The following is a 16,403-nucleotide window of genomic DNA, read 5'->3' as shown; positions in this document are numbered from 1 at the left end:
ACACGTGTATGAAAAAACAAAAAAATCTGTTGTCTCTTAATAAAAACTTTATTTGAAGTTCTACAAGAAGTTGTCATTAATGTCTATTATAGATTTCCTTTTATGGTACAAATTAACAGGGAAACGACCAAACAAACTGTACAACCAGTGGTTTTTTAATCATTTTTATATTTAGAGAAGAGTGTGAGGTGCAACACTGACTGTATTCATGTGAAAACATTTACAGAACGGTATATTTTTGAAGATGGGCTCATGTTTGTTAGGCAGTTTGTTTTTTTAGGTCAACCAGGCCCTCGTTTTCACATTTTTAAACACCAGCTTCTTGTGCACAACGTACCGACCCCAAAAATAGTAACTTTCTTGTGCTGTCAATCATTATGTTTACATTAAAGACAATCTTAAAGATTATACTGAAGAACAAGACACTGCCATTAAACTCACTGCAGTAATCAGATTTGAAAGTGGAATATTACAATTTTCAGTCACATTATGTAGACCTATAAACATCAGATTAGCATCATGTGAAACCGGAGGCATTATCAGACTAATGTGTAATTGGATTGGAACATAAAGTTAGCATTTCATTACATCAAAATCCATGCCAATATTATATATTGACCAGATTAAAACAAAAGTCTGAATAACACAACAAAAACAACATGAGCTTTTTATTTTAACCCCAGTAAGGTTAGCAATAAATAAGGAATAACCAGATTTAAGCCACATTATGTAGACATGTAAACATCTTAATCGCATTACACAGACAACTAATGTAAACATCAAAATTGAAATAATCTTATTCAGATTAAAATCAGTATTCAAATGACTGGTGTCTACTGCAGTCGGTGTGTGATCTTGGAAAGCACTGTCTTAAATTAGGGCTTAACTTTCTGAAACATTAACAAAGGTTGCTCGGACGACATCACTGATTTAGAGTTCGTCTCGTTTCGCTTGTTCAGTCGCCTCATCTGTTGGTTGCAGTTCAGATTCCACAATCTTCCCGTCTCTATTTCGATCCTGGTTATCAAACATGTCCTTAATGATGCTGTCGGCATCGACCCCCGGCCGGAGACGACCTGTGCCTTCCTTAACTTGGATCATGATGAAGGATGAAAACTGGAGAGAAATTAGGAGGAGTTAGAATTGCTCTTCTTTTTTTATTAAACTAGAGATCCCTTTGGTATTGTCATCTATCCTGGGTGATCCAATCATACGCAGATTGCACAAAGTACTGATGTGTCCTAAGATCTGATCATAGAAACCACAGTCAGATTTAGTTGGTGGACTATGATGTGAAATACGATGGAATATTGAGCTATCATTCTGAGCTCAAATCGCCTTGAAGCTCAGTTTGAGACCCCTGAACTAAAGGCTGCCTGCGTGTCATCAGATCACAGAGGAACGGATGTCAATTCCAGGTGGTCCAACATGTTTATATTTAGAACAAAAGTCTGCTTACCTCCTCTAGAGGGACCTCTTTGTCACCATTGAGGTCCATAGCAGGAAAGAGCGGGTCGGGGCTGTCTTCTAGCCACACAAACATGAAGCCTTCAGGTACTCCCTTCTGCAGCTCCGCCAACTCCAGCTCAAAGAAGAGCACTGCACTCTTGGGGACTCCTCCAGCTACAAAACCCCCAAGACAGAGGAGAGAAAATATGACTTAGGGCGAGGGGAGTATGCACTGAGTGTGAGTTAAGCAGTTCCACTGACTGACCTCCATCTTCACCGTGTCCCCAGTGAGGAGGAACGATCACTTCTCTCCGTTCGCCCACGCACATGCCACTCAAACCTTTCTCCAGACCTAAGATCACCTGGTTTGCTCCGAGAGTCGTGGTGGAAGGTGAGTCTTTCTGATCCCTGGGAAATGACACGCAACATGTCACCATAACAATAATCCAAGCTGAATGAATACATGCAGGCATATGTGCTGTTGTCAAGGATACATTAATGGTATGACATTTGCAGTTCCAGGGCCACTGGAATGTGTCAGACAAGGAGCCGGCAATGATTACATGCATTAACCAGGAGGTGGAGAAGGATGCAGTGTAGCAGAGTGAACAGCAGAGGGGGCTCACGAGGAGTACAGCAGGGTGCCGTCCAGCAAAGAGCAATTGTAACGATACTGTATCAGGTCATTGGCTTCACTCCTCACGCTGCAGTCCTGAGGTTTGTAGGTAGCTTTGACCTCGACTGGGTCTTTGGGGTTGTGGAAGTCGATGACATGAATGTCAAAGACCAACACAGCGGAGCCAGGAATAATCTTTCCTGTGGCAAGAGAAACAAATGCACAGAATCAGTGGTTTTGTTTGTTCCACACCACATGTGATTCAAAGGACCTTCATCAAACTCACCGACCCCGGTTTCTCCATACGCCATGTGAGGGGGAACTGTAATCCTCCTTTTCTCTCCTATGCACAGCCCCTGCAGTGCTTTGTCCATGCCTTGGATCACATATCCCATCCCGACATACGTGTTATAAGTGCTATTTCGCTGGTAGCTGCCAAGGAAAGAGTCACAGTCATTTAAATTAAAGTACATTTTGTAAGTCCTACATGTCATATAAAGTCATAAAATGACAGTGACATGGAAAAATGTTAAATTGAAATACTAGCTTCACTAATAACAATAGTAAATGGTATTATTCACAATTTGTATTTTTATTTATAGCTTGCAAACATGTTTTGAGTTTGCCAAATGCCACACCTTCAATTTCAATCTCTCCCTGATACTGACATGAGAAAGTTAACCAAGGAGGTTGGATGTTTATAGAAATAAAACAGTCAGTGATACAGTTATGTGTCTGGGTATGAGCATGAACACAGTGTTTAGAGTGAACACTGAGTTTATTTGGCAAACCACCAAACATTTTTTTTGTCCAAAACTTGACAAAAAGGTCATACTATACTATGTAGTGAGTCCTACTATACTATGCCGTCCATAATGTGACCATTTTTTGAAAAAAAAAATTGGTCCAAAATTTGACAAAACGACATACTAAACTATGTCGTCCAAAATCTGACCATTTTTTTGAAAAACGTTTTTTTGGTCCAAAACTTGACAAAAACGTCATACTATACTATGTAGTGCGTCCTACTATACTATGTCGTCCATAATGTGACCATTTTTTGAAAAAAGAAAATTGGTCCAAAATTTGACAAAAACGACATACTATACTATGTCGTCCAAAATCTGACCATTTTTTGGAAAAACGTTTTTTTGGTCCAAAACTTGACAAAAACGTCATACTATACTATGCTGTACGTCCTACTATACTATGCCGTCCATAATGTGACCATTTTTTGGAGAAAAAAAATTGGTCCAAAATTTGACAAAAACGACATACTATACTATGTCGTCCAAAATTTGAAATTTTTTTTGAAAAACGTTTTTTTGGTCCAAAACTTGACAAAAAGGTCATACTATACTATGTAGTACGTCCTACTATACTATGTCGTCCATAATGTGACCATTTTTTGAAAAAAAAAATTGGTCCAAAATTTGACAAAAACGACATACTAAACTATGTCGTCCAAAATCTGACCATTTTTTTTGAAAAACGTTTTTTTGGTCCAAAACTTGACAAAAACGTCATACTATACTATGTAGTGCGTCCTACTATACTATGTCGTCCATAATGTGACCATTTTTTGAAAAAAGAAAATTGGTCCAAAATTTGACAAAAACGACATACTATACTATGTCGTCCAAAATCTGACCATTTTTTGGAAAAACGTTTTTTTGGTCCAAAACTTGACAAAAACGTCATACTATACTATGTAGTACGTCCTACTATACTATGTCGTCCATAATGTGACCATTTTTTGGAGAAAAAAGAATTGGTCGAAAATTTGACAAAAACGACATACTATATATACTATGTCGTCCAAAATTGGAATCTTTTTTTTGAAAAACGTTTTTTTGGTCCAAAACTTGACAAAAAGGTCATACTATACTATGTAGTGCATCCTACTATACTATGCTGTCCATAATGTGACCATTTTTTGGAGAAAAAAAATTGGTCCAAAATTTGACAAAAACGACATACTATATACTATGTCGTCCAAAATTGGAATTTTTTTTTGAAAAACGTTTTTTTGGTCCAAAACTTGACAAAAAGGTCATACTATACTATGTAGTGCGTCCTACTATACTATGCCGTCCATAATGTGACCATTTTTTGAAAAAAAAATTGGTCCAAAATTTGACAAAAACGACATACTATACTATGTCGTCCAAAATCTGACCATTTTTTTTGAAAAACGTTTTTTTGGTCCAAAACTTGACAAAAAGGTCATACTATACTATGTAGTACGCCCTACTATACTATGTCGTCCATAATGTGACCATTTTTTGAAAAAAATAAATTGGTCCAAAATTTGACAAAAACGACATACTATACTATGTCGTCCAAAATTGGAATTTTTTTTTGAAAAACGTTTTTTTGGTCCAAAACTTGACAAAAAGGTCATACTATACTATGTAGTGCGTCCTACTATACTATGCCGTCCATAATGTGACCATTTTTTGGAGAAAAAAAATTGGTCCAAAATTTGACAAAAACGACATACTATACTATGTCGTCCAAAATTGGAATTTTTTTTTGAAAAACGTTTTTTTGGTCCAAAACTTGACAAAAAGGTCATACTATACTATGTCGTCCAAAATCTGACCATTTTTTTTGAAAAACGTTTTTTTGGTCCAAAACATGACAAAAACGTCATACTATACTATGTAGTACGTCCTACTATACTATGCCGTCCATAATGTGACCATTTTTTGGAGAAAAAAAATTGGTCCAAAATTTGACAAAAACGACATACTATGTCGTCCAAAATTGGAAATTTTTTTTGAAAACGTTTTTTTGGTCCAAAACTTGACAAAAAGGTCATACTATACTATGTGGTGCATCCTACTATACTATGCCGTCCATAATGTGACCATTTTTTGGAGAAAAAAAATTGGTCCAAAATTTGACAAAAACGACATACTATACTATGTCGTCCAAAATTGGAATTTTTTTTTGAAAAACGTTTTTTTGGTCCAAAACTTGACAAAAAGGTCATACTATACTATGTCGTCCAAAATCTGACCATTTTTTTTGAAAAACGTTTTTTTGGTCCAAAACATGACAAAAACGTCATACTATACTATGTAGTACGTCCTACTATACTATGCCGTCCATAATGTGACCATTTTTTGGAGAAAAAAAATTGGTCCAAAATTTGACAAAAACGACATACTATGTCGTCCAAAATTGGAAATTTTTTTTGAAAACGTTTTTTTGGTCCAAAACTTGACAAAAAGGTCATACTATACTATGTGGTGCATCCTACTATACTATGCCGTCCATAATGTGACCATTTTTTGGAGAAAAAAAATTGGTCCAAAATTTGACAAAAACGACATACTATACTATGTCGTCCAAAATTGGAATTTTTTTTTGAAAAACGTTTTTTTGGTCCAAAACTTGACAAAAAGGTCATACTATACTATGTCGTCCAAAATCTGACCATTTTTTTTGAAAAACGTTTTTTTGGTCCAAAACATGACAAAAACGTCATACTATACTATGTAGTACGTCCTACTATACTATGCCGTCCATAATGTGACCATTTTTTGGAGAAAAAAAATTGGTCCAAAATTTGACAAAAACGACATACTATGTCGTCCAAAATTGGAAATTTTTTTTGAAAACGTTTTTTTGGTCCAAAACTTGACAAAAAGGTCATACTATACTATGTGGTGCATCCTACTATACTATGCCGTCCATAATGTGACCATTTTTTGGAGAAAAAAAATTGGTCCAAAATTTGACAAAAACGACATACTATTATACTATGTCGTCCAAAATTGGAATCTTTTTTTTGAAAAACGTTTTTTTGGTCCAAAACTTGACAAAAAGGTCATACTATACTATGTCGTCCAAAATCTGACAATTTTTTTTGAAAAACGTTTTTTTGGTCCAAAACATGACAAAAACGTCATACTATACTATGTAGTGCGTCCTACTATACTATGCCGTCCATAATGTGACCATTTTTTGGAAAAAAAGGATTGGTCAAAAATTTGACAAAAACGACATCCTATAAACTATGTCGTCCAAAATTGGAATTTTTTTTTGAAAAACGTTTTTTTGGTCCAAAACTTGACAAAAAGGTCATACTATACTATGTAGTGCGTCCTACTATACTATGCCATCCATAATGTGACCATTTTTTGGAGAAAAAAAATTGGTCCAAAATTTGACAAAAACAACATACTATACTATGTCGTCCAAAATCTGACCATTTTTTTTTGAAAAACGTTTTTTTGGTCCAAAACTTGACAAGAACGTCATACTATACTATGTAGTGCGTCCTACTATACTATGCCGTTCATAATGTGACCATTTTTTGGAGAAAAAAAAGTTGGTCCAAAATTTGACAAAAACAACATACTATATACTATGTTGTCCAAAATTGGAATTTTTTTTTGAAAAACGTTTTTTTGGTCCAAAACTTGACAAAAAGGTCATACTATACTATGTAGTGCATCCTACTATACTATGCCGTCCATAATGTGACCATTTTTTGGAGAAAAAAATTGGTCCAAAATTTGACAAAAACGACATACTATACTATGTCGTCCAAAATTGGAATTTTTTTTTGAAAACGTTTTTTTGGTCCAAAACTTGACAAAAAGGTCATACTATACTATGTGGTGCATCCTACTATACTATGCCGTCCATAATGTGACCATTTTTTGGAGAAAAAAAATTGGTCCAAAATTTGACAAAAACGACATACTATTATACTATGTCGTCCAAAATTGGAATCTTTTTTTTGAAAAACGTTTTTTTGGTCCAAAACTTGACAAAAAGGTCATACTATACTATGTAGTGCGTCCTACTATACTATGCCGTCCATAATGTGACCATTTTTTGGAGAAAAAAAATTGGTCCAAAATTTGACAAAAACGACATACTATACTATGTCGTCCAAAATCTGACCATTTTTTTTTGAAAAAGTTTTTTTGGTCCAAAACTTGACAAAAAGGTCATACTATACTATGTAGTGCGTCCTACTATACTATGCCGTCCATAATGTGACCATTTTTTGGAAAAAAAAAATTGGTCCAAAATTTGACAAAAACGACATACTATACTATGTCGTCCAAAATTGGAAAAAATTTTGGAAAAACGTTTTTTTGGTCCAAAACTTGACAAAAAGGTCATACTGTACTATGTCGTCCAAAATCTGACCATTTTTTTTGAAAAACGTTTTTTTGGTCCAAAACTTGACAAAAACGTCATACTATACCATGTAGTACGTCCTACTATACTATGCCGTCCATAATGTGACCATTTTTTGGAGAAAAAAAATTGGTCCAAAATTTGACAAAAACGACATACTATACTATGTCGTCCAAAATCTGACCATTTTTTTTGAAAAACTTTTTTTGGTCCAAATCTTGACAAAAAGGTCATACTATACTATGTAGTGCGTCCTACTATACTATGCCGTCCATAATGTGACCATTTTTTGGAGAAAAAAAATTGGTCCAAAATTTGACAAAAACGACATACTATACTATGTCGTCCAAAATCTGACCATTTTTTTTAAAAAACGTTTTTTCGGTCCAAAACTTGACAAAAAGGTCATACTATACTATGTAGTGCGTCCTACTATACTATGCCGTCCATAATGTGACCATTTTTTGGAGAAAAAAAATTGGTCCAAAATTTGACAAAAACGACATACTATACTATGTCGTCCAAAATCTGACCATTTTTTTTTGGAAAAAGTTTTTTTGGTCCAAAACTTGACAAAAACGTCATACTATACTATGTAGTGCGTCCTACTATACTATGCCGTCCATAATGTGACCATTTTTTGGAAAAAAAAAATTGGTCCAAAATTTGACAAAAACGACATACTATACTATGTCGTCCAAAATTGGAAAAATTTTTGGAAAAACGTTTTTTTGGTCCAAAACTTGACAAAAAGGTCATACTATACTATGTTGTCCAAAATCTGACCATTTTTTTTGAAAAACGTTTTTTCGGTCCAAAACTTGACAAAAAGGTCATACTATACCATGTAGTACGTCCTACTATACTATGCCGTTCATAATGTGACCATTTTTTGGAGAAAAAAAATTGGTCCAAAATTTGACAAAAACGACATACTATACTATGTCGTCCAAAATCTGACCATTTTTTATGAAAAACTTTTTTTGGTCCAAATCTTGACAAAAAGGTCATACTATACTATGTAGTGCGTCCTACTATACTATGCCGTCCATAATGTGACCATGTTTTGGAAAATAAAATTGGTCCAAAATTTGACAAAAACGACATACTATACTTTGTCGTCCAAAATCTGACCATTTTTTTTGAAAAACGTTTTTTTGGTCCAAAACTTGACAAAAAGGTCATAGTATACTATGTAGTGCGTCCTACTATACTATGCCGTCCATAATGTGACCATTTTTTGGAGAAAATGAATTGGTCCAAAATTTGACAAAAACGACATGCTATATACTATGTCGTCCAAAATTGGAATTTTTTTTTGAAAAACGTTTTTTTGGTCCAAAACTTGACAAAAAGGTCATACTACACTATGTAGTGCGTCCTACTATACTATGCCGTCCATAATGTGACCATTTTTTGGAGAAAAAAAATTGGTCCAAAATTTGACAAAAACGACATACTATGTCGTCCAAAATTGGATTTTTTTTTTGAAAAACGTTTTTTTGGTCCAAAACTTGACAAGAAGGTCCTACTACACTATGTAGTGCGTCCTACTATACTATGTCGTCCAAAATCTGACCATTTTTTGAAAAAAAAGTGTGTCCAAAATTTGACAAAAATGACATACTAAACTATGTCGTCCAAAATCTGACCATTTTTTTTGAAAAACGTTTTTTTGGTCCAAAACTTGACAAAAACGTCATAGTATACCATGTAGTACGTCCTACTATACTATGCCGTCCATAATGTGACCATTTTTTGGAGAAAAAAAATTGGTCCAAAATTTGACAAAAACAACATACTATGTCGTCCAAAATTGGAATTTTTTTTGAAAAACGTTTTTTTGGTCCAAAACTTGACAAAAACGTCATACTATACTATGTAGTACGTCCTACTATACTATGCCGTCCATAATGTGACCATTTTTTTGAGAAAAAAAATTTGTCCAAAATTTGACAAAAACGACATACTATATACTATGTCGTCCAAAATCTGACCATTTTTTTTGAAAAACGTTTTTTTGGTCCAAAACTTGACAAAAAGGTCATACTATACTATGTAGTGCGTCCTACTATACTATGCCGTCCATAATGTGACCATTCTTTGGAGAAAAAAAATTGGTCCAAATTCTGACAAATTTTGGAAAAACGATTTTTTTGGTCCAAAACTTGACAAAAACGTCATACTATACTATGTAGTGCGTCCTACTATACTATGTCGTCCATGATGTGACCATTTTCTGAAAAAAAAAATTGTCCAAAATTTGACAAAAACGACATACTATACAATGTCGTCCAAAATCTGACAAAAACGACATACTATACAATGTCGTCCAAAATCTGACAAATTTTTGAAAAACGTTTTTTTGGTCCTAAACTTGACAAAACGTCATACTATACTATGTAGTACGTCCTACTATACTATATCGTCCATAATGTGAAAATTAAAAAAAAAAAAGAAATTGGTCTAAAATTTGACAAAAACGACATACTATACTATGTAGTACGTCCTACTAAACTATGGCGTCCATAATGTGACCTGTTTTGAAAATTGGTCCGAAATTTGACAAAAACGACATACTATACTATGTCGTCCAAAATCTGACCATTTTTTTGAAAAACGTTTTTTTGGTCCTAAACTTGACAAAAACGTCATACTATACTATGTAGTACGTCCTACTATACTATATCGTCCATAATGTGAAAATTAAAAAAAAGAAAGAAATTGGTCTAAAATTTGACAAAAACGACATACTATACTATGTCGTCCAAAATCTGACAAATTTTTGAAAAACTTTTTTTGGTCCAAAACTTGACAAAAACGTCATACTATACTATGTAGTACGTACTACTCATTTATGTCGTCCATAATGTGACCATTTTTTGGAAAAAAAAATTTGTCCAAAATTTGACAAAAACGACATACTATACTATGTAGTACGTCCTACTATACTATGTCGTCCATAATGTGACCATTTTTTTTGAAAAACGTTTTTTTGGTCCAAAACTTGACAAAAACGTCATACTATACTATGTAGTACGTCCTACTATACTATGTCGTCCATAATGTGACCATTTTTTGAAAAAAAAAAATTGTCCAAAATTTGACAAAAAGTCATACTATAGTATGTCGTCCAAAATTTGACAAAAACGTCATACTATACTATGATGTCCAAAATTTGACAAAAACGTCATACTATCCTATGTCGTCCGAAAGTGACAAAAACATCATACTATACTATGTCGTCCAAAATTTGACAAAAACATCATACTATACTATGTTGTCCAAAATTTGACCAGAAAGTCATACTATACTATGTCGTCCAAAATTTGACCAGAAAGTCAAACTATACTATGTCGTCCAAAATTTTACCAAAAAGTCATACTATACTATGTCGTCCAAAATTTGACAAAAACATCATACTATACTATGTCGTCCAAAATTTGACAAAAACATCATACTATATACTATGTTGTCAAAAATTTGACAAAAACATCATACTATACTATGTCGTCCAAAATTTGACAAAGACATCATACTATACTATGTTGTCCAAAATTTGACCAGAAAGTCATACTATACTATGTCTTCCAAAATTTGGCCAAAAAGTCAATCTATAGTATGTCGTCAACAAATTGACAAAAATGTCATACTATAGTATGTCGTCCAAAATTTGACCAAAAAGTCATACTATAGTATGCTGTCCAAAATTTGACAAAACGTCATAGTACAGTATGTTGTACAACATTTGTCAATTTTTAAAAAAAGTTTTTTTGGTCCAAAATTTGACAAAAACGTCATAATATACTATGTTGTCCAAAATTTGACCAGAAAGTCATACTATAATATGTCGTCAAAAATTTGACAAAAACGTCATACTATACTATGTTGTCCAAAATTTGACTAAAAAGTCATACTATAGTATGTCGTCCAAAATTTGACTAAAAAGTCATACTATAGTATGTCGTCCAAAATTTGACTAAAAAGTCATACTATAGTATGTCGTCCAAAATTTGATAAAAACGTCAAACTATACTATGTCGTCCAAAATTTTACCAAAAAGTCATACTATAGTATGTCGTCCAAAATTTGGCCAAAAAGTCATAATATAGTATGTCGTCCAAAATTTGACAAAAACGTCATAGTACAGTATGTCGTACAATATTTGGCCAAAAAGTCATACTATAGCATGCCGGCGAAAATTTGACAAAAACGTCATACTGTTCTATGTCGTCCAAAATTTGACCAGAAAGTCATACTATAGTATGTCGTCAACTATAGTATAACGTTTTTTTCAATTTGTTGACGGCATACTATAGTATGTCGTCCAAAATTTGACCAAAAAGTCATACTATAGTATGCCGTCAACAAATTGAAAAAAACGTTATACTATAGTATGTCGTCCAAAATTTGACAAAAACGTCATAGTACAGTATGTTGTACAAAATTTTACTAAAAAGTCATACTATAGTATGTCGTCCAAAATTTGACAAAAATGTCATACTATACTCTGCGTCCAAAATTTGACCAGAAAGTCATACTATAGTATGCCGTCAAAAATTTGACAAAAAGTCATACTATATAGTAGATCGTCAAAAATTTGACAAAAACGTCATAGTACATTATATCGTCCAAAATTTGTCAATTTTTTAAAAAAATACGTTTTTTTTGGTGTAAAATTTGACAAAAAGTTCATACTATACTATGTTGTCCAAAAGTTTACTAGAAAGTCATACTATAGTATGTCGTCCAAAATTTGACAAAAATGTCATACTATACTCTGCGTCCAAAATTTGACCAGAAAGTCATACTTTAGTATGCCGTCAAAAATTTGACAAAAAGTCATACTATATAGTAGATCGTCAAAAATTTGACAAAAACGTCATAGTACATTATATCGTCCAAAATTTGTCAATTTTTTAAAAAAATACGTTTTTTTTGGTGTAAAATTTGACAAAAAGTTCATACTATACTATGTTGTCCAAAAGTTTACTAGAAAGTCATACTATAGTATGTCGTCCAAAATTTGACAAAAACGTCAAACTATACTGTCGTCCAAAATTTTGCCAAAACGTCATACTATAGTACGTCGACAACAAATTGACAAAAACGTCATACTATACTATGTTTTCCAAAATCTGTCAATTTCTTGAAAAAGTTTTTTTTTGGTCCAAATAATTTGACAAAAAGGTCTATACTATAGTACGTCGTCCGATATATGCCAAAAAAAGTCATAGAATAGTATGTTGGCAAAATTTGCCAAAAAAGTCATAGTACAGTATGTTGTCCAAAATTTGTAAAAAGCAATACGATACTATGTCATCCAAAATTTGTTAAATTTAAAAAAAAAAGTTTTTTTTGTGAAATTGGACCAAATACTTTTTTTTCCCAAAAAATTGTCAAATTTTGGAGGACATACTTTAGTGTGACTTTTTGGTCAAATTTTGAATGACATACTATAGTATTGCGTTTTTGTCAAATTTTGGACAAGAAAAACCTTTTTCAAAAAAAAAGAAAAGTCTTGGACGACATACTATACTATGACTTTTTATTGGCAAATTTTGGATGACATACTATAGTTTGACGTTTTTGTCAACTTTGGGCCAAAAAAAATGTTTTCCAAAAAAATTGACACATTTTGGAAGACATAGTATACTATGACGTTTTTGTAAAATTTTGGACCAAATACTTTTTTTCAAAAAAAAATGTCAAATTTGGAAGACATAAGTATGACTTTTTGGTCAAATTTCGGACGACATACTATAGTATGACGTTTTTGTCAAATTTTGGACCCAAACTATTTTTTTCAAAAGAATTGTCAAATTTTTGACGACAGTATCGTATGACCTTTGGCCTGCAGTCTGTTGACGTCACATTTTTGTATCGGCTCAGCTCGCTTGGAACCTCTCCAGAGCAGGTACCAGGTACTGTCACTAATTGAAAAGCAAAAAAGTCAAGCCGAGTTGCGCTGAACTGTATAATGGAAAAGCACCAGTAGGCTTCATTGCTTCTTGTGAGTGATGAAACCTCAGGTTTACCTCGAGTCAAAGGCCTTGCCATCCTGGAAGGTACCATTGTAGTGATATCTGATGTAATCGCCAACCACTGTACGGCGGCTGCAGCCTTCAGGTACTTCCTTCACCTCCACGATCAGATCGTCATTGGGATTGAACACATCAACCAGGAGCACCTCAAACACCAGTGTGGCCTGAGGAGGAACCACACTTCCTGTTTGGGGGAAAAAAAATTACAAATAATGCTTGGAGTTTGCCTATACATAAGAAGTGCAGGTCCATACTTGTCAAGCATAACTGCTCCTCCAGTTTTCAGACCATACAGAGATGGACTGAAACCACTGGCAGTGTAGCAGTGTTCAGTGTGTGCTGGATGGTGGTTCATTCCTACCATAGCCGGTCTCTCCATACGCCAGAAAGGGCGGGACGATTATGATCCGTCTCTCACCGACACACATGCCCAGGAGACCCTCGTCCATGCCTTTGATGAGGTCTCCTTGTCCCAAGTAGGTGTTGTATGTAGAATTCCCTGAGTGACTAAATGAAACACGTCTTCAAAGGGACAGATACAGAACTGCAGGCAAGTTCACAGAAAGTGACAAAGAAAACAGACTCACCTGGATTCAAAGGTTTCTCCCGACAACAGGGTGCCGTTATAATGATACCGCACGTAATCTGACGCCACAGTCGTGCGTTTGCAAGTGACGGGTTTGCTGATGGTGCGGATATCCACTTTGTCCTCAGTGTTCCATATGTCCAGCAGGAGAATATCATACACCAACACAGCATCCGGAGGGATGACACCACCTGATGTGACGACATGGATCGTTGTAAATGTAGCACAGGTAATAACGTCACCAACACAAGTGCCGTGAAGGCATTTACTATTCTTTACATCAGTCTCACCTGTTCCTACGCTCCCATAGGCCAAGTGAGGAGGGACTGTGATCTTCCGCCGTTCATTGACACACATGCCCAGAAGGCCGCGGTCCATTCCTGTGATAAGTCTGCCCAGGCCCACCTGACTGACAAATATTTTGCCTCTGTCATGACTGTGAAAGAATGGTCAGAAGAAATGTCAGTCAGGCAGTACATAATGAAGAAAAACAGTTCAAGCAACACTATGTAACTTCATAGCAATCTCTGAATACAGTAGAGGAAATAAAGCTTCTTTCAGTCCTTGCACTATGAAAGCTTAACTTACAGTAAGGAACACTATAGCCATTTTCAGATATGAACTCCAGGTCACGTCTACAGATTCAGGGTTACCCAAACATTCTACAGACCATCTCCAGAAAATACATGCAGCGGAATTGGGGTCCAAAAGATTTTCCAACCATTCACTCAGCCGTTTTATCCTTGTGGATTCTCTGTAGTTTCTCCTCATCAAATCTGTGTTTGTACAAACAGCCTGTTCAGACAGCATCTGGAGTTCAGTGCATGTCTGAAAGCAGCTGGTAAGATGTCTGTAATCTTATTGCTCAACGGCAACTAAAACTGCCAGAATGAGTTCAAGAGTAATCCTGAAATGAGGTCAACTAAAAAAAAATATTTAGTAGTCATCAAAAACATGCTTTAATTGTGGTACGTTTGCTACAGTCAGTACGTTTACATGCACAGTTGAATCAAGCGAAGGCCGTAGTCCGACTACGTCAGGCAATCGGACAACTTTTGTAGTCTGAGCATACATGCGGATTCGTGTACGTCTGATGTCACAGAAAAACAGACTGCAAATGACGAGATGGACGGTGAGAAGGATGGTGCTGTGGTTCTGTGTGTTTCGTACCTGCTGTACGTGTTAATTGTGATATGAATTAGATAGAGCATGGCTTTTGTAGTTGCTGTGTTGTGCCAAGAAAAACACGTCTGCAGTTTATACATCGTTTCCTTCTAGTTCTGGGTCAAAGCCCGGGGAGGAGGTGCAGGACACCAAGTCCGACAATGTGTCTACATGCAGGAGTAATCGGACTATGAATTGCATTATCCAGATATGTTAGTCTGACTAACACTATCTCAACGTTAGTTGGACTGACTTGCTTACATGACATTAGGAAAACCAAATTGATGCTACTTTAAAATGTCGCTCTTCAGGCTCAATACATGATGTCAGATTCATTTTATAGTGTGATAAAGAGAGCACACAATAATCCACATATAATAGGAAGTAATTTATGATAGTTCAGTTTCATGCAAACACAAAACACAGGGTTCATTGATGCAAGGCAGAAATTATTAACCAAAAGAAACAAAAAAAAGTCATGCATTTTTTTGTACAATGAAGTTGCAGATTAAATGAATCCATGTGTGGCTGACACGTCTGCAGTTGTTATCTCATCTGCAGTCAAGTTGCGGCGTGTTCGTGCATCACAATCAGATTCACGTTGTTAAATACACCATGTTTCCATGTGCATGCACGAGAGGAAAACTTTGCATTTAAATGAGCAGTTGGAAACTTTGTAACCGCTCTGTGTGACGTATAACGGCGCTATAATGTTGTTCCATGTCTCAAATATTATGAGGTTACTGTGTTGCCTTATTTTTTAGCTCGTTAACAGTGAAAGACGTTGCACTGAAGGAGATGAAAAACTGACGCAGTTCACCTGGAGTCAAACTTCTTTCCGTCCGCAAACAAAGTGCCGTTAAAATGAAAGCGGATAAAATCTTCTGTCTCAACCTCCCGAGGACAAACTCTCGGTATCTCGTACCGATCGACAACAACGTCCAAAAACGGCTCGGGGAGACAATTCACAGCGACAGCGAGGAGGGAGAATAAAAGTGAAGAAAATTTAAAGAAATCCATTTAAAAAAAGCGTTAAAGTGTGGAGTCTCTCACAGCTGAGCTAAGTGTCTGCAGTGACGGTGATGCGGTTCAAGAGGAGTCTGAGGAAGACGGACAGCAACAAGTTTGGAACTTCAGAGTCAGGTCAAGTCAACTGAAATATAATACAGTACTTCCGCTTTTGTATCAAAAAATAAAAGCCCTCTAATAGAGGCGATTGAAAATGTAGTGACACAAATTAATTGATATTTTCAGTATAATCTAGCTACAATCTATGAAATATAACATTATAAGACAGAACCATTTGTTGGGGAGTTAAAACTGCTGAGTGGGCTGTAATTTGTCTAATATTATCCTCACAAATCAAATCATTTTGAAT

The 16,403-nt window shown here is 35.1% G+C and overlaps 1 protein-coding gene across 1 annotated transcript; it reads right to left on the bottom strand.

The window, feature by feature from the left end:
- Positions 1-196: 196 nt before the first annotated feature.
- On the bottom strand, positions 197-15,953 carry LOC310932815 (peptidyl-prolyl cis-trans isomerase FKBP10-like). Its single transcript, XM_083896181.1, has 10 exons — positions 15,846-15,953; positions 14,152-14,297; positions 13,863-14,052; positions 13,637-13,782; positions 13,270-13,459; positions 2,352-2,497; positions 2,076-2,265; positions 1,715-1,857; positions 1,460-1,623; positions 197-1,116 (listed from the first exon to the last, which is right to left on the bottom strand). The coding sequence occupies exons 2-10, from the start codon at positions 14,237-14,239 to the stop codon at positions 931-933; spliced, it is 1,443 nt and encodes a 480-aa protein (XP_083752307.1). The 5' UTR covers positions 14,240-14,297; positions 15,846-15,953; the 3' UTR covers positions 197-930.
- Between the last annotated feature and the right edge of the window lie 450 nt (positions 15,954-16,403).

This window comes from Microchirus variegatus (assembly GCF_963457635.1).
Source record: "Microchirus variegatus genome assembly, chromosome: 10".
Lineage (NCBI taxonomy): Eukaryota > Metazoa > Chordata > Actinopteri > Pleuronectiformes > Soleidae > Microchirus > Microchirus variegatus.
The sequence above is the reverse complement of the archived record's forward strand: the minus strand, read 5'-3'. Positions and strand labels throughout refer to the sequence as shown.